The sequence below is a fragment of the Thermobia domestica genome, chromosome 2, assembly GCF_964235325.1.
Source record: "Thermobia domestica chromosome 2, izTheDome1.hap1.1, whole genome shotgun sequence".
Lineage (NCBI taxonomy): Eukaryota > Metazoa > Arthropoda > Insecta > Zygentoma > Lepismatidae > Thermobia > Thermobia domestica.
In genome coordinates, this window is record NC_137455.1 from 275,765,549 (window position 1) to 275,791,840 (window position 26,292).

General features: G+C 35.1%; 1 protein-coding gene across 3 annotated transcripts in view; it reads left to right on the top strand.

Moving 5' to 3' along the window:
• The window catches only part of LOC145678505 (uncharacterized), a 393,685-nt gene that overhangs the window by 188,688 nt on the left and 178,705 nt on the right, over positions 1 to 26,292 (top strand). For 2 of the 3 annotated variants that reach the window (XR_014130402.1, XM_081748725.1), the window contains exon 9: positions 8,448 to 8,516. Coding sequence is in view for 2 of the 3 variants with exons in the window: in XM_081748725.1 (XP_081604851.1) it covers positions 8,448 to 8,516 (69 nt within the window). In the remaining variant the exon portion in view is untranslated. Of the gene's footprint in view, positions 1 to 8,447; positions 8,517 to 11,829; positions 12,288 to 26,292 lie in introns of those variants that run through there. The other variant, XM_081748726.1, reaches the window with a different exon arrangement.

Consider the following 26,292-nt stretch of genomic DNA (forward strand, 5'->3'; position numbering starts at 1 on the left):
ATATTTCATAAACAATTATTGGATTAATTGCTCTATTATATGTCTAATAAAAATGTGCTCAAAATGTGAGTTAGTTTTGTAGTTTGGATTTTCTTCAATCGAAGTTTTTTATTCGATAATCAACATTTGGATAATACGATAATTTTATTCGTATTATTCAAATACACACTTCAGTAACAACTGCGGCCTAACACAGTTAAGAAATTGAATTGAAAAAATTTAGTGCGGTGGCCCGTATCCTGTAATTGAATATTTTTGGTAAACTCTGTGTACCCTTTTGTGGTAAACAAACGCTTTTCTTTTTCGAGCAACAAAACAGAGAAGAAAATATTGTGATTGTGAAAATAATATATCAAATTCAGATTTCAACGGATGTTTCATGGCTCCTACATACCAAAAATGTTATTTTTCGATACCCATTCTTCCGGTCCGTCCGTTCGTTACACTTTTCTGTGCACTCGCCTAGAGGCCATACCGTTCAATGTATCTGCACCAAATTTTAAACTTTGGGTTTACATAGTATTCCTACAGGAGATTTTCCATTCCTTTTCCTACCGCCTAAAATAAGTGTGGTTTACTAACAGCCGAAAATCGAAAAAGGCTACTTTCTCAAAAATGGTTTTAAGAATTTTGTTTATTTTTCATTAATCATATTTAATTAACAACCATATATTGAGGTATCAGATATTTCTCTCACGAGGGGTAGTTTGTTCTGGGAGGTGACCTTTTCTCGACGATTTTCTCAGAAAAGACTGTGGCATAAAATATATGAGTAGTAGTTTATTCTTGGAGTTGAATTTATTCCCAGTGAGTTTCTCAAACACGACTTAGTGGATTTTGTTTGTATTTCATAAAATATAAAAGAAATAGGGTGAACCTAAAAGATGTGTACATACTTCAGGAAGTGATTCGTGACATCGAAAGAAAACAAAAAGTCCTGTTGCAGTTTTTCAAATTCAGCTTCGTTTTCGAGATACAGGGTTGCAACTTGAAATCCTAAATCTACTCATGACATTTGGAAATGAGTACAAACATGTGGAGAAGCTTCTGGAGGTGATTCTTGAGATCAAAACAAGACAAAAAGTAATTAAACACCTAGGGAATCTGTTATCAAAATGTCCAATGTGAAACTTTATAAAATTGTGCAAATTAGAATTAACATTTACTGAGATACATTCGTTATAAACCAGCGAGCATATAGTGGGCAGTGAGCGCAGAGGAAATAATTACGAAACTGTTTACAAAAAAAAAATTAGGCACACTAATGCAAGTGCGACAACGATATTTTTTCTTTTCTTTCTTTTTGATATTGTTATGAGTTTTACACACGTTACAATTTGTTTCTTTCCCACATAAAATAATAAATAAAATAAGCATAGTAATAAAAATGACAACTGCACATCTATGGGATTCGAACCAACTACCTGCGGCATACAGACTCGTTGCTTTAACTAACTGAGCGATTTGTTTTTTACGTGAACTGAACATGTTCTAGGGTAAAGACGGTTTTCCATTACGATCGTGCTACCAATTCGTTCTTTTCCATAGGTAATTTCCAGGGTGGATTGATTTAAATCAGTCTGATTTAAATCACGATTTTAATCAAGATTTAAATCACTTGATTTTTTAAATAAAAATCGTTGATTTAAATCAAATTCCGAAATGAATTAATTTAAAGTGAAAGTAAGTAGATCCCGTTTCTCTTCTGTTATTTCGATTATGGAAGATAATAATCATAATGCAATGAGACTCAAATGTATGTAAGCACAGTATGAAAACTAGTATCATGTAGGGAACGATCAGGGAAAATCCCGTTTGAACGGGTTACGGGTGAACCCTGCTTTCTTCTCTTTGTAACACAAGGTTTTAAAATTTCTATTCCAACGGGGAAATCACCATGGACATTTAAGATGAAAACTCTTTTGTGTACACGTCTATTTGTTTGTTTCCAGATAGAGGGTCCGATCCTCTAAAAAAATTAGATTTTAAAATTTTGGGCCAAATTTATGTACTAAACACAAAGAAGTTCCTCGGGATCGTAATACGACAAATTTTGGATGCGTTAAAGTATCGAATAATACTTTTGATAAAGTGGATACTTGACCCCATTGCAGAACATGCCGCGATCTGCGATGTGATCGCAAAAAAATTGCCGTGCCTGTGCAGGAAAAATTGTCAGAGGAAATAAAATAGCCAACAGAAAAGTATAAAAACGTGCCTGTTATGTATAGATGTCTTAAATGCACGGACAACTCGCATTTGAAATGTTTTTCACGTCACATAAAGCATATTTTTAACAATCATAAGTGTTTCTTCTTCTGGAACTGATCATCTTGATTTTCTTATTTTGGAATTCCTGCAGAAAATTCCTACAGAGAATTCGTGTTATGATTCAGTTCAAAATCTCTTATCGTCGCGAATTGTGTCGAGGAATTTGAAGCTTTAAAATATATAAAACGATAATTATGCGTGTTGTGCTGTATGGTTGTGAAACATGGTCGCTTACGCTGAGGGAAGAACGCAGACAAAGTAATTGAGAATAAAATCCTGAAACGAATATTCGGAACCAAAAGGAACAGAAATGAGGAATGGCGAAAACTTCATGATGAGGAACTGCATAATTTATACCATTTACCAAACTTTGTTAGGGTCATCAAATCTTGGAGGCCCAGGTGGGCAGGACATGTAGCGAGAATGGAAGAAAGTAGGAACGCTTTCAAAGTTTTAACTGGAAGTCCAATCCGAAAACGACCATTAGGAAGCCTAGGCGCAGATGGGAGGACAATATTAAGTTGCATCTCGCAGAAATAGGAATACAAAGTAAAAACTGGATCCAGTTTACTAAGGATAGAAGTCAGTGGAGAGCTTTTGTGAACATGGCACTGAACCTCCGGGTTCCATAGGTCATAGAGTGAGTTAGTTAATTTTAGGCGAAATTTATGTACTTTATATGGATTTCGTGCCGCTAGCTAGTCCAATTGTTTAAAAATATGCCCCTGCCAAATATCAGTGACTTTCTTGAAAAGAAAAGTGTCATGTTGATATACATTGCTGTACTTTTTCCTTAATGCTTAAGAAACATTGTTTGGGATTGAAATAGATTAATGATTGGGAATTAATTCAAAATTTAAACCCAATACTTTCACGTAAATGACATAATTAACATTTAATACTAATTCCTAACGTGTTTTCTTCAGTTCGCGACTTGTATTATACGAAGAAAAAGATTTGATTTAAATCAAAAAAATTGATTTAAATAAAAAAAAATCAACAAATATGATTTTTTTGAAAAAAATCATGATTTTTTTCCACCCTGGTAATTTCCACTATTTGCTCTATCTATACGTTAATACTTGGCATAGATTCATGTATTTGGAATTTGCAGATAATGCACGTAATAAGACATATTAGAAATGTTTCGTTAAAAGTTTCGTATGTAGATTGAATCCACTTTTTCTCAATAACATAGATGTCGCTGCTTCGTGTTGAACTGCAGAATTCCCTCGCGTTCTTGAAAATTTCCCACTTTAGTAGAGTTGGTAATTCTCATAATCTCGGTCGATTTAATGTTTTTTTTTCTAATTTATTTATTTGAAGCTAATATCTAACACAAATATTAAAAACGGGTTTGTTATTAACTTTTCCTGCTGGGGAAACCTTCCGAAATTTCGAACATATAAAGAAAACTGAGATATTAAAAAAAAAAAAAAAAAAAAAAAAAAAAATCAAAATAAAGAGACACGTAATTTATTTTGTTTTTAGTTGCACCTTCACGTTGAATATTATGGTATTAGCATAACTTGTTTCGAATGAACAGGAACAAAGTTACCAGAGCTTAAATATTTGATTTTTTTAAAAAACTCTTTATTTCGAAAAAACAAAAAACAAAAATAATAAGTATCAGTTCTAGTTTATTATATGTTTGTAATGGACATGTAAATTATTTTATCGCCTCAAATTTGCAACACTACTTAAATCATGTAGTCGTGAGAACTTGTAATTATAGCTACAAAAAGCTATTGCTGTAATGCTATAAAAGAGAAGGAAAAATAACAATCATTTTGAATGTTTTCAACAAACACGCAATTTTCTGTAGTGTTGCGAATTTTATCAATGTTTATCATATCTCCGGACCGTTTGAGATATCGAAGTGCTGTAAATGGCAAAATAATTTGTATGTCGATTGCAAACCGTACAAGTGACTAGATATGATACGTATCTAAGCATTTTTTCGAAATAAAGCATTTCAAAACAATTCAAACTTTCAAGACCTAGAAACTTCGTTCCTATTCATTCGAAACAAGTTATACCATGAACATGGTATCTATTGTTGAGATGGTTCCGATGTGTATTATCCTGTCTATCTCTATTGGGATGTATGTATGTTAAAGGCTTCCTTTGGATGTTTGTGATACTGTAACATCCTTAGTTTGCAACACTGAATAATAATATTTTAAGTTTTCGTTTGAATATTGATTTGAAATATGTAATAATCTGACGTAATGCCATTTGAAAAATATAACTTTATATTGGGCTTGCAACATTGTTTATTGGGTATTTCTGTTTAATACATGCAAATATGCCCCCTCCTTATAGTTGCTTCGTGCAAAGTTTCACTTTTCTCCCTCTTTTAGTTTCTACATTATCATGGCTGGTTTAATATTATATATATATATATATATATATATATATATATATATATATATATATATATATATATATTTATTGAGTCCATGGATTTTTTGTAACTTCCAAGAGAGATATTAGAGTGAAGAGAAATAATAAAATATAGAAGCTTAAATGGCTAACAAAAGGTTGTGTAACTTTTTTTTTCATATTTTGTGCCAGTTTGGAATTTTGTGTTTCTGCGTAATTTGGTGCGTAAAATATTTGTTATACATACCTTATATACTCGAATCTTTTTAAACTTCAAAAGTTGTGCCAATTTCTTGGATTCAGTTCTAAGACACATCCTGGATATTCAATGAAGAAACTCAGAATTTGACAGTACATGCATCCCTGTTTTTATACTGAAATTTTGGCAGAAAAAGTGTGTCTTTGATTCAAATATATACCTATTTTTTTTTTTAAATTTTAAATAATTTACAAACTAATTGAGTCGTTATATGTACAGAATTACTTTTGGTTTTGCCAGAGTATATCTATTAAGACTTTTAGAGAAAGAAAAAAAGTTTTTCATGGCTTTCTTCCCTGGAAAATTTTGGTTTTAAGCAATATTTCAACTTAATGAAGAAATAACAGTTCGTCTTATCTTACTTTTACCATTAGTACACGAAAACGCGTTGAAGAAGAAAAATGAGAAGTTCAGTAATCAAAGAGAAACTGTCACTCAATAGGAAAGGAAAAACGCAAATCAGAGAACGCAATGGCTTTTCCAGCTCGAGCGCATTGTTTATAGAGTTATTAAGAATGATAATCTACGACAAAAATGCTCCAGTAAAAATTTAATAATGTTAGTAGTAACTGTTCTAAAAATGTAATAGTTAGACTTAGTGAAACAAAATTACTGTTTAGAATTTATGCCGAAGTTAAACTACAGTTAAAACTAACTTTCTTGGAGCTGAAGACACGTTTTGTGTTGGAGGTTACGCGGAGAAAATATATTTATGTATCAAAGATTAACACAATATAAAGAATAGATTCTGAAAAAAAAAAAAAAAAAAAAAAAAAAAATCTGTAAATAAACTTTTACTGTCGTTAAACTAACATCATACCCAGGTCCGGCTCTACCATAATTACAATATGTGCATTTGCATGGCGCGGCAAGTTTTGAGGGGCGGCTAAATCTGTCATATCTATATTACTTAAAATGAATATTTCTTGTTGGAAACAGACTTCATGATGATGGTAGTTAAATTTACTAACCTGATCTTCTATTTGAATACTACATTTGTAAATCATGTTAAGTTTGCATTAGTTTGTTACGTGGACAGTGCTAAAGCAGATGTTCAAACAAATCCCACCATAAATTGCTTGATGGTTGTCAAATACAAGAACTCAGTTCTCGAAAAAGTAGCGAACATGTGTTTTATTTAGTTAGTTATCGCAGTTCTGATATGAAAACTAGTATTGTCTTTGTAACAAACAAGTTCCTTATCATTGAAAGTGGAAAAGGAAATATCAAGAAATAAATATAAAAGAGCTACTTGCATTGGAAAGGCAAACTGGTATATTGAGATTGAATTCTATAAAAAGAATTAACATCTCCTCTGCAGATGTGTTTGCTTTATCTTTCATTAACATAATAGATTTATTACCCTTTATATATATATATATATATATATATATATATATATATATTTGGTCTAGGAATTAATTCGTGCGGGTGGACAAGAGATGGCGCAACGAACACGGAGCGTCCCACAGTTCCGTGTATCCACACATGTGTTGCAAACCCCTGTCATCGCGTATCGTTCGTAGTATAGGGCAGTGGATTAAAGCGTCAACAACACCAGTTTGTAGTTAAGTGAACATGGCGCAATTTGTGCCTGATAAAGTGTTTTTGCGGGGTGTCCTGCTGCATTACTTTAACATGCAGAAAAGTGCGACTGAAAGTCATCGTATTTTGGTGGAAGTGTATGGTGACCATGCTCTAGCTGAGCGAACGTGTCAGAAGTGGTTTGCACGGTTTAGAAGTGGTGATTTCGGCTTGGCAGACCAAGAGCGAGCTGGACAGCCAAAAAAATTTCAAGACGAAGAATTGACAGCATTGCTCGAGCAGGATTCGTGTCAAACGCAGGAACAACTTGCAGCAGCATTAGGCGTTGATCAAACAACAGTCTCCAAACGCTTGAAAGCCATGGGAATGATTCAAAAGATGTCACATTGGGTTCCACATGAATTGAAAGACAGAGACGTTGAAAGACGAAAAACCATTTGCGAATTGCTGCTTCAACGACAGAGCAGAAAGGGGTTTCTGCATCGAATTATTACGGGTGATGAGAAGTGGATCCATTACGAGAACCCTAAACGAAAAAAGGCCTGGGTGAAACCAGGTGAACCAGGTCCATCACAACCAAAACGAGATATTCACTGTGCAAAGGTTATGCTGTGCATATGGTGGGATATGAAAGGTGTGGTGTACTATGAGCTGCTGCAACCGGGTGAAACTATGAATGGAGAACGTTATCGACGACAATTAATGCGTTTGAAGCAAGCTCTGGCCAGAACACGACCAGAATGGGAGAACAGACATGATAAACTTATTGTTCAACATGATAACGCTCGCCCACATGTCGCAAAACCGGTCAAAACCTATTTAGAAAATGTCGGATGGGAAGTTTTACCCCACCCGCCGTATTCACCAGACGTTGCTCCTTCGGACTACTACTTGTTCGATTGCATGAACAACGATTTGATTGGACAGCGGTTTACTTCTTCAGAAGATATCGAAACATGGGTCTCTGACTGGATCGCTTCCAAGGATGAGGACTTCTTTCGCCACGGAATCCGTACATTGCCTGACAGATGGGGCGAAAGTGGTGGCTAGCGATGGACAATATTTTTCTTAAGGTATTTATGTATTTTGTGTTTGTACTACAGCTTCAATGTGTGCGTACCAACCGCACGAATTAATTCCTAGACCAAATATATATATATATATATATATATATATATATAAAGGAGACAACGAGATTATATTTGCAGTGTTTAGGCCTTTCTAAATGAAAGTGTCCCTTCTTTCTCCTCCGTTGTCCATGATGGGGTAGCATATTTAAAATCATAGCTTTTAAGATTTGTTCATTCTGGGGAAAACGGGAGGGGGGGCGGATGATGCCATTGCACGGGGCGACAACTTGCCTAGGGCTAGTCCTAATCATACTGACTGTTCATGTATTTAATGTTGTAAACTGAACTTATATTAGGTTGTAACAGAATATCCCGAAGCTCACAATAGTGTTTCCCGGAGAAAGAGATGTAAGCGAAATTCTATACCAAAACAAATATGATTTTGTATCTGTTTCTTCGCTTACGACACTTTCTTGTTTGCCAGTTCAAGTCTAGGGAACTTGTTCAATACATACGACAAAAATTGTAACTTTCAGATACTTAGTATGGTGAGTAGGCAACCAACATGACCCTCGTAATATGTTGGGTTGTATTACTTGCTGGCTACTAACAAAATACCATTTCGAAAATCAGTTGGCAAGCCCTGGACTAAGCATAGAACTCGTAAGTAGTTAACGTTGTAAAGTCATCTTTTTAATTCTAAAGTCGCTACAGTCAAAAATATAATACTTAAATAAGAAAATCATAAAAAGTAAAAAAAAGAAAATTTCCTTTATCCCCCCCCCCAAAAAAAAAAAGCCTGCTTTTTCATCTCTAGTGATAAAATTATATATTAATTTCAGAAAGAGTTAAAATAAATGAGAATAAATAGTCGTGTTGTACATTCTTTTTCTGATATTTTTTATTATTATTTTCAGAGGAAAGTAACACTGAAGATAGTGCTGTTACTCCTGAGATGATAGAAAATAGTATCAAAGCAAAACTAGGTATGTATTCTATTTTCATATTACTTAGCGGGTAATAGGTAGTGACACTTTCTTTCTTTCCTCTTTATATGTCTCTCTCTTCCTCTTTTCTCCAAGGCTAGTGGCATAGTCCTGCAATCGAGCTCTCTCGGAGGGGAGATAGTGCAGTGGGAAACGGTATATACTATGAGGGTTGGTCTTGTATGATCTGACAAGGAAAGTACATGAACCTGTCAACGGGACTTCCTAATCAAACCTAGTCCATTCAACAAACATAACAAAGATATGTTCATGCACAAAAAATTAGGTGCCATGGACAACGGGGTAAGTCCCTGGGGCCCATTTTCTCCCATAAACTTTGGACCCCTTTGGAGTAGCCCTGGATAAAAGCACACAATCCAACTATATCTCGAAAAATACTATAGGGAATAAGAAATGTGTATACCAAGTTTTGTATTGATAGACGGAATAGATATGAAGGAAAATCGTGTATTGGTATACAAGCTGTTCCCTCATATCTATTCCGTCTATCAATACAAAACTGGGTGCAAACATTTCTTATCCCTATAGTATTGTTTGAGATACATTGTGTGTTTTTACCTTGGGCCACTTCAAAGGGGTCCAATGTTGATGGGAGAAATTTCTGAGGGAAGTTTCCCGGTTTCCCGACATTCTCCCAGTTTTCCGTGTTCAAGTATGTTAGGGGCCCCAATACATAGCAGCTCTGGAAAGCTTGCTTCATGCTGAAGAGAATGAACTATAAAACATGACTTCCCAATGAACAGTGTTGATGCAGTAGATATTTCACTGCGAGTCTACAATTTTCTTTCTACTAACAGGGTCAATGGGCCCCAGGGACTTACTCCGTTAGCCATGACACTTAATTTTTTGTGCATGAACATATCTTTGTTATGTTTATCGAATAGACTAGGTTTGATTAGGAAGTTCCCGTTGACAGGTTCATGTCCTTTCCTTGTGAGCACCTGCAGCTGCACCAAATTCAGGCTCAAGCCGTAGTTCGGAGCCCACCTGTAATAGTAGGTTTCGTTTCATAACCTCGGTGCTGCATATGAACCTCAACATTTTTAAGGCCATATGACTATACTTGCATTTCTGTTATGTCTATTCGTTTCCAATGTTTTAAATATCTACTCAGTAAATTAAATGTCTTATTTCCATTCCGTGTAGGTCAAAAGTGTGATCATACATTAGACTCCTCTTTTGTCCTTAGTCGTTGTTCTGACTGCAATGGATTGCGCATCTCCAACTTTTGCGATTAAGACCGTGGCGTTCCGTAATGGATCAAACAGAAGAATAATGTTTATAATATATACAGTATAAAACGTAATATTGATAACTTACTGGTATATTAACACTTGCGAAAACTACAATAAAGGGCACTGAGACTTAATGTATCATCTTGTCAAAAAAGTGGAATACACACATAGAAGTGCGTTAAACAGTTTGTCACTATTTCACCATTTTGCAGAATAAGAGAACAATTAGTTAAATTAACATTAGGATGTTAATGATCTATAACCATTGATAAGAAACAACTATCTTATGTCTAAGTACTCCAATAATAACAACGTAATAAAAGTTCAGTTTAATAACGTGAACTTAGATCTAATAGATATTCATACATGCAATTAAAATATGGTTAAGGAAATGCAAGAGAGGAAAATAATTATCACCATTCCGTAGCCTAAACATCAATGAGAGAATTATGAAAATGTAATTAGTTTCGTATAAGTAGTAAAAGGTCTGCAAAACTTTATTTATTTATTTATTTTTTTTTTTTTTTAAATTTATGATCGAAACTTTTTCCCACACGCGGAACACCTTTAGAGCAGTTGACTATTATAAGACTCAAGGAAAGAATAATGTAGGAGTATCCGTTTCTTGAGTTTCTTCGGGGGTGGTTAATGTGCCGCATGTACAAAGTCGTAACGAAATAGTGAGCGTGGCAAAGTAAGGTAGATACTATATTGCTCATTATTATTCCATGATTTTTTTTTTTAAATGACATTCAAAGTTGTATATCTTACTTATAAAACAGACTTGTAGAATTATACAGTTCAAAATTTGTCATTAGTTAACGTTAGAGACTTTTGTCTCAAAATGTACATGTTCTGCTTTGAGTTGTTCAACCGTTCAAATTAAATAGTTTTCGGAAGAATCGACTGTGACCAGTTAATCTTCTGAAACAGGATAATGTAGACTATAGAATAGAAAAATGTAGGGTAAATATCACTGTAGAAAGCTGAAGAAATGCCTGAGCAGTAGGGTGTAAAAGTGAAAATAAATAAATAAAAAATAAATAAATGTAAAAAACTGTCTTTTGCAAAGAAAACTAAAGCAGTTTTAAGTGTAAATTGTTATTGCAGCGTCTGTTATTGCCGAAGCATGACAACAAATTTTATTAAAAGAAATGTAGATTACTTCAATAGATTTTACAATTACATCTTTCTTTACTATTGCTAATTTGTTTTTCATAGTGAATTTGGTTGTATGGTTGTTATATACTTACTATATGCGTAAAAATAAGATTTAGTTTATTTTCGTTGGTATGCGTGAAAAACGTATTTCCAAATTTCTTGTTTTTTGTACAGTCAGGACAAAGATTTTGTCCCTTCTAGAAAAGAAAAAGTGATGATAATAGTACACCCATGAAAAAATTAAGTTTCTAACTTATTGCTCTATAAAACTGTAAGACGAAATTCAAATCTGCCAGTTGTGATTAGTAGAAAATTGTTTTCAGAAAAGAGAGAAAATTTTTGTTGCTGATTGTACAAAACTTGAGCTCATTCACTTTGGTTCGGTTCTGATTAGTTAAAGATACCACACTAGTTCGAGTTCATTAAGCTTTTTTCTGAAGTATTCGCTAATTTGTAGTTTCTTGTTCAAACTATACGACTCAGTAAAACAATAAATTTCCTTTCATTTTAGATTTTGAATCACTTAAGTCTTATTTCAGCGTTAATTGGTAAAATCGCGGAAGATATTGCTTCACTCCACTAAAATTACATTAAATGCATTTAGATATTTTAATACACCAAATATTAACATACTTCATCTGCTGTCGTATGCATATCTGATATTGTTCCTTTGAATATTTCGACTAACATGCTATTTATTTTTATTTAAAATGTGACAATTTTCCACCTCGTTTGCATCTTTATTTTTAAAATTCTGTTTTATAGTAAGTATTTCTTTTTACGAAAAAAAAATAATAAATAGTACATTTGTGTTACTGTGGAGATAATTGTATTGTTGTGAATAATACTGTAACATAGAACTCTCCAGAGTAACGATATAGTATCTTTCCTTACAGCCACAAGAATATTATTAGCAAAGTTAGATTGCGTTGGAAATCACGTACCGGAAAACGAAGAAACATACGTAAACATAAAGGAAGAAGGATGTGCACAATCGTCCATCATAAGCAATTTACGTAGGCATCTTTCCAGGCGTGCAGAGATCTTCGTATAGATTGAACTACGTAATCGGCCTTTATGCTGTTTATATGATACGCTTTCTTAGAAACTACTTATTAGGTTTCCGACATGACCTCAGTTGGAGTCTGTCAGGATGCAGAGCGTATTAATTTATTAACGTATTTACGTCTTTAAGACTGATAGGCCGATTTCATCGTAGTTTCTCTAGATTAAAGAGAAACTGATTTTAAGAAGGAATACTGTATTCTAATTAGGCAATTCATTCAAATTAAGATAAAATATTTTTAAGAAGAATCTACTTTTGAGTATGACTATAAAATTAGTATCAAAATAATTTGTTGTTCATACTGTGTTTTATTTAAAAGCCAATTACTTACAAAACCGAGATGAAGTAGAAATACTTCTGACTTAATCAGTTTTATATATGTTTTGTCCAAAAGAAGTGAAGGTTACATAGGTTTTATTATCTCTATACATGAGAATAAATTCGTATATTTCTTCTTCAATTTGATAGTCTTTGTATTATGTAAAAGAAGAAAAATACAGTAAATGAGCGTCTCGGTAGAAACAAAATGGTAAGCGCAAGAAACAAGTGTTTAAGGTGATGAAAACAAAATTAAAACTTATCTCCGAATCTGAAATAAGTTATTGTGTTCAGTACATGATATCATTATCATATGTCAATGCAGATACTGTAACTGCACTAAACGTAACGCCAATGGTGTGTAGTAACACCTAAATTGAACAATGTGGTAAAGACCTCTGTGCTCTGTGACATCTCAGTGTTTCACATTGAAATAATAAGGTTAATCATATTGATAAGTATTTGAAAGATATTTTCTTAAGTATGTCGGTAATTTTATACCAACAGTATCAAGTATTTTGTGATTTCCTTAGGTTATATTGGTACATATGCATGTATGTTTATCTATTGAATGATTTGCCCATCTGAAATACAAAGGACATTTTTATAATACCATTGCAATATGTAGTATTGGTAGTATAGCAAAGAATAGTTTATTGCATTACAAGGTATGTACGAGTAATTGCACTGATACTTGCAATTTGTTTGTTAATAATACCTTTTATATAAATGAACTGTTTTGTTGGCATGCATTGACGAATTAAATGCTTCCGCCAATTATACAAATTTCCTTCTATATATTCCTTCTTCTGCTTTGGTGTTCTTTTATGCGTCCTGTCGTTTGTTCGAAATCTTATGTTTAGTCATAAAGAAAATAAAACAAAGCTACAGTGTACTTACAACTGTAGTGTTAACATGTTTAAACACGTAACCGTGGACTACAAACGAAAAGTAATACATGCTTTTAGTTGAGCTTGACGTAGGTTTAAAAATAGATATCAGAAAACTAAGAAATGTTCATATTTGTGAAATTATAATGTACACTCATGTTCAAAATTATTGTCGCATGTCTATAAATATGTTGTTATACGAATATAATTCGATAACAAATTCGCCCAGTATTTCTTATAATGTTAGTATGTGTATAATAGTCAAAGACATGTATGTGGCAAATTTCATGTCAAAAGAGCAGCAAATAAGAACAATAGAACGAAAAGAAAACTTTCTTGTCCATTTAGCAACATTTTGTTTGACTCATTCTAATTTTCGTCTTTATAATTCTTTTCCTATAAAATTTACCTCAAATTTACATTTCCCGATTATCAGTATTAAAAGTATCCTGGAAAATCATTAGCAAATTATATTCTTACAAGAAGACAGTTATAGATATGTGACAATCATTTTGGACATGAATGTACATTCATTTTTGAGAAATTACTTAAGCATGCATATGAAGAAAAATATAAGAAACCATCGTTATTTTGATATCAATTGTTCTGAAAGCATAAATGCTATGGAATTTGAAGAGTGCTAATATGTGCCTGAGCCAAGTAGTTTTAACACAGTGCCGAGAAATATTCGTTAATGTTTTCCGGGAATTATTCAGTATCATTCCATTTGCACTGATAATATGAACATTGTAAATTAAAAAAAAATATCCGCTAGTTTTTACAATGAAAATTGTAGTAACCTTCAAAGAAACGAAGTGAAATTAAATCTTTCAGTTTAACATCCCACGATTAATGCCTTTTAAGCTAAAGGAAATGGGTGATTAGGGCAAGTGATTGATGATGTCAAAGAAACGAAGAAATACGTCTTGTATATTACCGAAAGATAAAAGTGGAAGCTTGTGCAAAAGAGATTGGTATTCACGATATTCGAAATATAATCGAAATCAAAGACATTATTTACCATTCTCATACACACAATGTGGTCTGGATTGTAATTGAGACAAGAATTGCTGTGTTTATAGCATATCCTCTGCCAAATAGAAGAGGATGCACATGGGCATTTATTACCTTCCAGTATGTTCTCTATTGCCTACCATTTTGTTACAATAGTAGATGAAACATGTTTTCCGTAGTGCAGTTTGTGAAGCAGATTGAGTGCGTACCATTCCCGTAGCGCGTGACACTAGCAGATAATTAAAATATTCATTCAGGTGCTGCTTACCAATTTGTTTCCTCGATACGTACAATCGGTAAAAAAATACGTAAAAATGTAAGTTCTATAGCTGGTTACTATGTATTTTGTCAGTTCTGGTTATGAAGCATATGCAACTAAACACATTCAACCAATAGATTATTTGTAAGTGCGCGGAAGTAAATAAACACAAAATCAATTGTTGCCAATTGAAGGAAAAGAATCATTGTCTAATCTTGTGTTATTGGGGTGTAACGGTGTAGAGCAAAACTGTAACATGATATAGAGGCACTGAGTTCATACGCTTTATTATGAAATCGATGATATAGAGGCACTGAGTTCATACGCTTTATTATGAAATCGATGATATAGAGGCACTGAGTTCATGCCCTTGATTATAAAATCGTCGGAGATAGCGAATATAATATGCGCATCCTGTGAAAATAATTTTCCTGATATACTAAAAATAAACATTCTTCTTATATCTTTGTACATTTTAAAACTGAATAAATTAATAAGTAAATAAAAATGAAAAATTCTCATTAGCAAAATAGATTTCCCCGTCAATGAATGGGTTACGTATGGTATTTGACTTCATATTAATCCAACTTCGAATTTTATTAATTACGAAGCTGAGCGTAATTAACTGAAAGGATATGGTTGTAGAATATGATACGTGAAACTAAATAAACGAATACATACAAGTGTATTGTAAATTTGTTGGATTTGGTATTCGATTTCTAAATTTTAATCAATTTGGATATTGAAATACACCTGTTTAATTTAAAGTTTATATATATAATAACTCAGAGAGATCGTTAAATGATACGTATTATTTCATTCTTGCGACTAAAATTTAAAAAGCGTATTCTCCAAACCAATATCAGCTTAGGTAGACTTAAACTTAAGACTGGTTGATATTCGAATTACATGACAACTAGTTTTTATTAATTTTTCCCCATTTCTGTTCTTAGACGTTCTTGAGAATATTTTCCTGTATGTATAAATCAAAGATAATGACAATCAAGAAGAAATTGTACGGGAATTCTTTGTGTGAATTATTCACCAATTCAATATAGAAGTGGGTGGAAGAAGTGGAAACAATGAGCGAAGTAACACTGAATGGTGAAACCTGTACATGCCGTATTACTCTAGTACTTTGAGGTCTTGTTATTGATGCAGTGAACGAAGTGTTACTTCACCGGCACATTTTATTGTAATAAGAAATACGTATGAATTCGACTCGGTTATCAACAGTGTAAAACAGAAGACGCATCTTTTGTATTTAAGTTACTAAAGATGAAGCGACTACCTGCTAATTTACTACTACCAGTGAACCTCAGAAATTAATATTTTGTAAATATACCATCATTTAGCTTTCGATGAATTGCTTAGGCGGGGTCGGTGACTTGTTCCTGTGTTCCAGCTCTCTTGGAGACTAGATAGTCTGGTGAGGAAGGGCCAGCACTGTGAAAGTTCATCTTGCATTATGTTGTGTGCAGCTGCTAACTGCTTTGCATTCAAGCACTGATCGTTGTTCTAAGCCCACGTTAATAGTAGGTCCCTCTGTCACCCCGTTGTTATTAAGGGTGCAAATCGTGAGTTCAAAATTCGAAGAGTCGCTTGTCGACCATCAGATGAAGAGAGACAGAGTTTCGGAATGAAGAGAATGATGTGATACTTGTTGATTTGTGTGTCCCTCATTCATGACACGTCATTGAGGCTCATAGCCATTGTGGAAGTAAGACTTGCCTTACTTACTCGACTTCTGCATATTACAGAAGTTGATTTAGTCAGCATACTCGGCCTTCCTTTCATTTCAGATTTACCCAAATATATTTTACAGGGCTCGATGAATCCCTGAGTCACCTGTGAATGAGGGTAAAATGAGAAATAACACAGGTCTTTAACCAGAAAAGCTGTTTGCATAAGTTTAGCTGATTTTTATTTACTCTTCTGGGTGCACCGAAGTCGAAAATGACCCCCGTTTCTTCGTGGGATGTCAAGTTTTGTTCAATCGAAATGTAACATGGTTAAACAGGTGGCTGAAAATCGCTAAATTGCAAATGCATCACACGAAAATAAAAATGAATATGGAAGATTAAATGTATTTGTGCTCCCCGAAACATGAAAATACATGTATATTGGTCTGGATGGGGATCACTGACACTGATCGTAATGTGTCATGAATGAGAGTACGAGATTACAAAGAAAAACCAAAAGCCATAAATCTGTTCATAAAACGAATTTAGTAAGATTACATCTTAGATTTGTAAAACGTTTAATTAGTTCTGGCTACACTGTTTGCTCAAATACTACGAGTATTCGGGATTTTTTGGCCCTAACTCATTAGAAAACTCATATCCGACAAAGACTTCATCAGTTCAATGACTCCAACTCAAAAAGAGGCTTGGGTTGCCTTTACTGTGGTCATCAAAATGTTTTTGAGAAACCGAAAGGACCCACAGTACAAGGAAATGGCGGAAAAAATGTTGCACGCGTTCCGAAAGCTTGGTTGCTCCATGAGCTTAAAAGTACATTTTCTCAACCCCCACTTTGACTACTTTTCTGGTAATGTGGGAGCAGTGAGTGAAGAGCAGGGGTAGCGTTTCCATCAAGATATCAAAGAAATGGGACGACGGTATCAGAGGAACTGGAGTGTTACGATGATGGAAGACTACTGTTGGATGTTGTTTAGGGATCTTCCGGCAGCCACCTACAAAAGGACAAGCTCCAAACGAAGTTTGACCTATAAAAAAAGACGATTTCACAAGCAATCTGATTGAGGGCGCTATTACTTTTTGTCTTCACGTGTGTGCGTGTTTCTGCACATTAATTTTTGTTTCGCTGTTAATGGCGTTTCTGTAAATGGCATATTTGTATTCGTGTTTTTTGTTCAACAATGACCACCCGTTTGTTCGAAACTCTGACGTCCCAGGACAAAACGGTTGTCATTCCTGGACTCAGCGCATCCCAGCACAGTTAACTAAACCGAATCAGTTAACTAAACCGAAACAGTTTAGCATTGTTTTATGTTTGCAGATCTGTGTAATTCCTGTCCTCCTTGGGAGTCGAACCTAGGGCATTCGGTTAGTAGGAAGACGCGTTACTGACTACGCCTCCACAACTTAGAGATACTGATTAGGTGACATTTATGAGGACTAACTGAAAATCTGCAAGTCAGTGATGCACTTACATGTCGAGTTCGGAACAAACTTTTTCTACATAGTTCCCCTCGACTACAAGACGAGTACTCCAGCAATCCTGCAACATTCGAATGCTTTTGAAATAGAAGCTTTCTTCCTACATATTCAGAAAGGCTTCCACAGACTCCATGACTTCAGTGTCCGATGAAAATGTAGTATCAGCAAAATGTTTTTGTAAGCTTGGAAACAAGTGATAGTCCGAGAAGGCTAGATCTGGAAAATAGTGGGTGAGAGTGCATAAGATCGAAGTTACACTCTTGGACTTGCGGCATTGGAATAGCTGAATCATAAGCGGTTACATTTTCGACATTAAGCAGACTCTTTCTTCAATAGTCTCCTAGTTTTTTCCTGATTGTAGACTGTAAATCGCAGCTTGTCGAAAAGTGAAGCATAGTATTGCTTAGTTACAGGTTGACAGCAAGAAAAATTACCAACAAAACACTCCTACAATCTCAAAGATATAGCCCTTCATCTTTCCAGTATATGGCAGCACTTTTGACTTGTTTTGAGTCAGTGAAGAAACGCGCTTCCACTTAATACACTGTTCTTTGTATTGAGGTTGGAAATGTTTAACTTACGTTTCATTCATTGTTACATATCTGGCATAAAAATCCTCAGAATCCGCTTAAAGCAACTGCAAAGTCTGCTGAAAGTTAGCAGGTACGTTGTTTCTGATGAAATTTCAATACTCTGAAGATCCATCGCTATAATATCTGATTGATCCCCAAGATTGTACTGAGGATATACTGAACGTCTTACTTATTGTCCTGGTTGTGAGCTGTCGGTCATCCATTACAATTTCATGCACTCTTTCCACATTTCGTCCATAGTAGAGTTGCATGGGTGTCTACTTGGAGGGCATCTTCAGGTTGCAGTGATGATATTTAAATTCTGCAAACCAGTTTTGGACAGTGGCATCTTTCCTCTCAAAATACCTATATTGTCTTCATATGTGTCGGCGTCATAATTTTCTTTTTGAAATGTTGAATCACAGTCCAAATTGCAATTTTCTCTCTAGTTGAGACTGGGTTACATGTACTTGTTTTTAATAGATTGCAAAAAAGAAACGAAGGAAGCATTAAGCAATAGCTGTGGAACTATGATTATATAACAGTAAAGTTAGACAGTGATATTAGATAACTTTCATTAGTCTATCCGTACCCTTTCATCTGTCTTAAGCCTTTTCAGCCAACTATCGTATATTTTCTGTAACTTAACAGCATTTTAATGGTGCTGCTTTCTTATGTTCCTCAACGCAAAAGAAAGCCAAAATTGACATTCAGTAATGATATTTAAAATTGATATCAGATCAACAAGAAGTGTAAAGATAACGAGGACGAGAAGCGGCTGTAAATTCACTTGACAATAAATATCGTACATGCAGGTACTTGTCAGTCTAAGAAAACATCTTAGGTTAGGTTGGATGTTTGAGTTGGTCATGGAAAGGCGCCGACTGTAGCACTATGCTGTTAGTGATGTGTGTGTTAGGACTCTGCGTGAGAAGCAAAAACAGCAATATACAGTAAACTGAGTAGACGTGATATTGTGAAATAGGTGACGTTGAAATCTCGTAATTTTCAAAGGGGGCAAATTGTTGGGGCTCGGTTATGGTGTGAGCATGACAAAAGTGAGAAATGTGTTGTATATATATGAAAAACAGCCCAAGGTAATGATGGTCTACAAAACTGAGGCAAAACGGTTTCGGCGAAGAGGAAAAGTGGTCGGAAGAAAACCTTCAGTGATGGGTTTCGCGAAGCTTTAGAGGGAATTGTCACCCAGAATTGTCATGCGACTGTGGTGGAAATAACGGAGGAGCTCGAGTAGCACTTGCCACATCTTGTGTTGACAATCACAGTAATCTGCAAGTCACATAACATAGCCATACAGAGTCGGATTGCACGGACGAAACCGCTAAAAACAGACTATAACGCTTTAGCACGATGCCAGTGGTACCGTGAAACATTAACTTCTGATGAATGGAAACGTGAGATATTGTCAGATGAGTCATCGATTACATTATTTCAAACGACGAGTCGTTTTCGTGAATAGCGAAGATGCAAGGAACCATATGAAATATAGCGACTGCCTGGCCGTGAAACATAGCGGAGTCAATCCTTTCTAAGTGATCAAGCATGTGCCGCTCGACCATCTCCAAAAAATCTAAGTTTTTCATGAATATTTATCCTATATTAGGGTACTTCAAAACCACAATTAATTATTTTTTACATCCCATTATGACACAGGGGCTGGCGCCATTTTGCGCTTTTTCTATTTTAAGCGTTTACGTTGTTTTGAATATCTCAGCATGCGTTTGTCCTAACAGATTGAAAGTTGTTGGACGTCTCCAACTCGTGCAGAGCTAAAACTTTGATCTCAGAACATTTTTGCCTAAAACCACTTGAAGGGGGTGAAATCAGGGTCTACAGTAGCAACATTTTTGGACATTAAAAACATGTTTGGGAAGAGGAAACAGCTGACGTAGAGGTCTGAATTTGTGTGTGCATGTAGTCCGGGGACATAAGTTAATACACAAAAATTTACAGATCTGTAGCTGCTCAAAAGGCCTAAAAAAATCGTAAAGTCGGGGAATTATGCCAATTTAGCATATTTCACTGTCCAATATCTCCAATGGGCCTGGATAGAAAAATCTGAAATTTTGGGAATAGTTAGTCCTTTAGTATACCATAACACACAACAAAGCGCGTTTTGTGCTTTTGAGCAGAAGGGTGTCAAAGTACTAAGTAATGACGTCATACTCTAGGAGGTGTTTTGTTCATAAAATCTACTGGAAATTTGTTGTTGTGAAGAAAAATAAAGTAGGATGAATGGTTAGTCCAGTCAAGGCTCTCAAGATTGCTTCTTTCCTCTGTTGTAACACTGTCTTATTAGACCCACAGGAGGACTGGTGAACAATGCCGCTATCAGCAGAAGGCGAGGAAAGTCAAAATGCACTCTTTAGATTTTTTTCGGTCCTTTAGGAGCAGCTACAGGTCTGTAAATTTTTGTGTATTAACTTATGACCCCGGACTACATGTACTCACAAATTCAGACCTCTACGTAAGTTGTTTCCTCTTCCCAAACATGTTTTCAATGCCCAAAAAAGATTTTATGAACAAAACATCTCCTAGAGTATGACGTCATTACTTAGTACTTTGACCCCCTTCTGCTAAAAAGCACAAAACGCGCTTTGTTGTGTGTTATGGTATACTAAACGACTAACTATTCCGAAAATTTCAGATTTTCTTATAAAGGCCCGTTGGAGATATTGGACAGTGAAATACTCTAAATTGTCATAATTCCCCAACTTTACGATCTTTGGGATCAGCTAATGACCCTGGACTACATGCACACACAAATTCAGACCTCTACATCAGTTGTTTCCTCTTCTCAAACATGTTTTCAATATCCAAAAATGTTGCTACTGTAGGCCCTGATTTCATCCCCTTCAAATGGTTTTAGGCAAAAATGTTAGATCAAAGTTTTAGCTCTGCACAAGTTGGAGACGTCCAGCAATTTTCAGTTTGGTAGGACAAAATACATGCTGAGATATTCAAAACAACTTAAACGCCTAAAATCGAAAACATGCAAAATGGCGGCAGCCGTTGTGTCGCCATGGGATGTTGTAAAAAAATAATTAATTGTGGTTTTGAAGTACCCTGATATAGGATAAACATTCATGAAAAAATTGGATTTTTTGAAAAGGTCGAGCGGCAATTTTTCTTTTTTCTCGATCACTTTGCATGGATTGACCCAGCGACTAACCTGTGATGCTGTGTGCTGCAATATCTTGATTTTCAGTGGGTCCTGTGCTGACGCGTACCGTTGGCTTCACTATCCGTGATTATGTCGCCATTTTAGGGGATTGTGTGTCCATCTTACGGCCTGCATGTTGTTTCCGGGCATTAAAACCGTATTCCAGGATGGTATGCACTCATTCACACAGCTCTGAGAAACGTCAGAATAAAGTTGAACATTTCCCTTTGCCTGTTCAGTTTGGACTTTAATCTAATTGAACATCTGTTGTCCGTTTTGGACACACGAAGCCAGTTGAGATTTCCACCTCCGTCCTCTCTCATAGAACTGATAGATACACTACACGCAGAATGGTTTAATATTCCACTTGCTACCATTCATGACCCCTGTGATATCATTCAATGTCGCATCAGATCTATTCTGAAAACGAAAGTTGATTCAACGCCATATTAATCTAGTAAGATGTACTTGCTTTACAGTGTTTCAGTGTTTCCAGGAAAAAGGAAATATTCAGCATCTGAAAACGGAGGAGTTTAAGGGGATCTTATAACTTTTACCACTGGCTTCTCAGTCTCCATAAGATAACATGTAAATTTTACTTCATGAATATCTAACGAAATATGGTGCATAACAACTTAAAATCTTCCATATGAATAGAGAAAATCAATAGAAATTAAATCGTTGTTTCAATTTCACGCTTAATGACGTAGATCGCGAGTAATGAACATTTTTTGGCATCATTGTAGTGGACTATATATATATATTACATAGTGGTTGAATGTATCTGCTCCAATTTGGTCTTCACGAACAGATGTGCTGCTGACAGGCAGGGATTTCCCTCCCCCTCTCAAGTCCTTTTCCAATGGGTGTGGTAGAACGCCACCCTCATCCTATTTGTTTCCTTCGTTTCTGCAGAGCAGGTAGACATTCTTGTAAGCGCCAGAAAGAAAGAACACGACAATTTGAACTCTTTGCTTCTTACGATTTCCTGCTGCTGCGTTAGTTAGTTCCAACTTTATAATAGCACTGCCTCAACTGTTAAAAATATACTGTGGGTAGTAGGATCAACAGTTCATTACAGATCATGGCTGAAATTTAGCGTTCCTTTGCAGCACTAAGTTTGTATGAGACATTTACATGAATACAAAATACTTAATTCCCTCTAGTGACTGGGACTTGAAATTCGCAGCGGGTAGTTACTTCCACTTCCTGGCAACATTATTCAAATTTTCAGTAATGAAAAAATCAACTTTACTTCAGGATCCATTCAACAGAAACGATGGACTGAAACCCATGAACCAAATTGCCTGTGAATAAACATACGTAACATTTCAAAAATACAGCAGTTCTACCCGCTGGTATAGTGCCTAGCTCGCTCATTTTGGAGCACGGATCTCGGGTTCGATACCCGGTGGAAGAGCCTTGAAATTTCAATGCCTTACTAAGGATACGGATCCCATTGAAGGCTCCGTAATCACCAGTCTCTTACAACACTGGTGCAGAAAGGGAAGCTAAACGCTAAACCCACAAAGCCAACCAAGCTAATAAAAGACGGATGCAGTAATATCATCATAATTTAGACTATGTGGGCGATTTTATAATGTTTCAGACTATGGTCATAAATATAAGTAGAAGTAGGGCTTCGGACATTTCTAGTTCTTGTTACTCGAAAGTAAGTAAGTGTAATATATACACATGGTGTTAGGAAATAACTTTGGGAAGTAAATCCTCACACGCAAACGTGAAAAAGTCTATAGACCAATCTTGGTGCACAAATGCGTTATTTCAGAGATATAGTCCGCAGAAAGTTGGTTGTAATGGTACAAAAAAGAAATAACTAGAGAGCGAAATGTTGGATAAGTAATTATTTTCAGCCTAGATTCTAGTGGATACAGGAAGTGTGTCAGTTTTCCAGGATTCTCCAGGAAAGGGGTTGCATTTTCTTGTATCTCTAAAAATAAGAGTAGTTTCCCGAAGAGTGAAAATTAGGGGAAGAAAAGATTTTCTCGGAAACGTGTCCAACGGATTTTGTTTGTTTCCATACATCAATATTGTATTTACAACCCTATACTGTGTTATAAGTTTTTAGAAAAAAAAAAAAAAAAAAAAAAAAAGTATTTCAGTCTTGGGCTGAGTTCTTTTCTGACGGAAAAGAAAAAAGACCCAGGCCATTCTGTTTGTAACCTGACACTATAGTGTACTCATTTGTTCTACAAAGAATCCACGGGGTAGTTTACTCTTGGAAATAAGTTTCGATTTTCTAAAAATCATGACCCAGACAACTTTGTTAAATAAATATTTTATTAATAACGCAAACAGGCCCAACTCGAGGTCAAAGGTCGACTAGCTCTTTTCGCTCAGAATCAAGACTTTCATTACAAAAATGTATAAGCGCTTACGAATTTTATTGAAGATTATGTAACCTAATTGGTTGTCATAGAATAGCGTAATGGAAGGTTTTATACTTTCAGCTTTATCCTAACTTAGCTCTAACCCAATCTATCTTAGGCTCTTATCTATTTCTTAACTATAACTGTATGAACCAAATAATCTCTCAGATGTTTACAATTTCTTATCCCTTATTACAAATCTAAAGTAGATTTAACTTTATGCAAATAATCTTATATATGTTTCCATAACTCAATCCCTTGTTCAGACGCGCTACTCGGTTTGGCTTAGTCAATCTTGAACAGTGCTGAATGGGCAGACTAGTAAATAATTTGTGCTCTACTGGCAACTAGTTTACGTATGACATCAAGTTTGACTTATTTTATGGTTTAAAAAATAGAGGCCACGATTATCCATAAGGTAAAGAAAATGGTTCAAAAACAAGTAGCAGTACCACGTGTAGACCACGCAAAGGAGTTTGGTTTCTGTGGTACGATATTTTCACAATTAATATTGAAAATGGAAGTTGTAGTAGATTTCTACACTTCCGGTTTTAATAGAGAGACTAGACTAGAGACGAAATAGATTCGAGACGCCTAATTGATTGCAGAAAACCACTTTTGTTGTCTATTACAGTTTTTATTCTATAGCTATCACCATTAAAACCGGAAGTGGTTGATTTCCATCTCTTTCGGTTTGAATAGAGGCTAAGACTGAAGATAGTAGTTACTTTTAGAACGCTGGATAGAAAGTAAAAAAACACTTCTCGCTTTTACCATTCCTGTTCTATGGAGATCACTATTGAAACCGGAAGTGGTTAATTTCTACGACTTCAGGTTTCAATTGAAGATCAAAAGAGGAGATGAAAGGTAGACTTGAGACGCTCGAGAGCTACTCGATTGGAGGAAACCGCTTTTTTGTGTGTGTGTGTTTGTTGCCGTTTTTGCTCTACGTAGATCAATATTTATTGAAACCAAAATTATAGTTAATTTGAATCATTTTCGGTTTTGGTAGAGAGTTAATAATAGAGATTAAATGTGTTCTTACGAAGCACAAAACCGGATCTCACTACATATTACCGTTTTCGATTTATGGTGATCAATGATCAAACCGGAAATGGTTTATTTAAACCACTTCCAGTTTGAGCAGTGGTGCCCACCCACCCCTTATGTCCATGACGCACCCCCCAATTGTCTGCCCGTAGGTGTTCTTCTATGAAAAAAATCTTCTTTTCGATTAATTTTTACACTACCTCAAACATGTTTATACAGATTTTTACCCCCCCAAATATTTCAATGACGCACTTTGCGTCATAGCCACCCCCCCCCCCTTGTGGGCACGCCTGAGTTTGAGTACATGGTTTTAATAACAAACTCAACTCCTGATTTTTGGCTCTATATTTTGATCAAATTTGGTGATAATCCAGGAAGTGGTTCTTTAGTTTTTTTTTTTTTCTTTTTCAACACACATGGACAGAAATGCATACACGGATATGGTAAATATATAAAGGAGTTTTGGTAAACCAAACTAGTTATTAAAAAAAAAAAAAAAAAAAATGGAAAACGGTTTTTGCCACCCCTGCATTACAATTAATACGTTCTAACCGCAGAAACATCATACTATGGTTTTCTGTGATGAATAATATAAAACGAAAAGAAAACTATCCATCCAGACAACAAAACAAATAGGCAAATAAGAAACATTTAGACTTACTTTGGTTGTATAGTACTATAGTTGTCAGTGGCAGAGATGAAAGCCGTTCGGAGAATCTTTCCGTTTGAAGCAACAAAAGATGTAGAAAAGCAATCGGAAACATATATCCGATACTGAGGTTTCAAAGATCATTATCTTTGTTCTATAGTTGCCGTCGTAAAGTTGTAGGAACTTAGTAGGGAAGTAGAGGTAGGGCTGGGATGGAAGGCTGCTCAAGGCGTAAATGATTATGAAAATGGAGGCGGTAGACACTAGTTTCGCTCCTCAAAATGGCATGATGCATTCCTCCCCAGCATGTGTTCTTCAAAGAACGTCACCCGTAGTAATTTATGAAGTATGAAAGTTGTCTCTGAAGTAGTCATTACGGAAGTAATTATTACAATTAATCTAAGTCATTAAGTTTAAAATTGAGATAACCATCTGCTGTGTATTGCTCTTGGGCATTCGTATAGAAAATTGCAAGTTTCTAGGTGCAGTATGTAGTAAGATATTTATGAATTAAATTTTACATGTTACCTTATGGAGATTCTGAAGCCTGTGATGATGGGTAGACATCCACTTAATTAAAAAAAAATAAATAAATAAATAAATAAATAAAAAATAAAGAAGGATCAGGTGAGAGGGAAATATATTGAAGTGTCGAATAGATTTTCGGTTTTAGAAGGTTTGGAATGACTAATGTTAAGGATACTTGGGTTAAAATTAGATATAACATTACAATTTCACCAAAAGAAAAATTGGGACACGCTGAAATTTATAGGAAGAAACGTGGT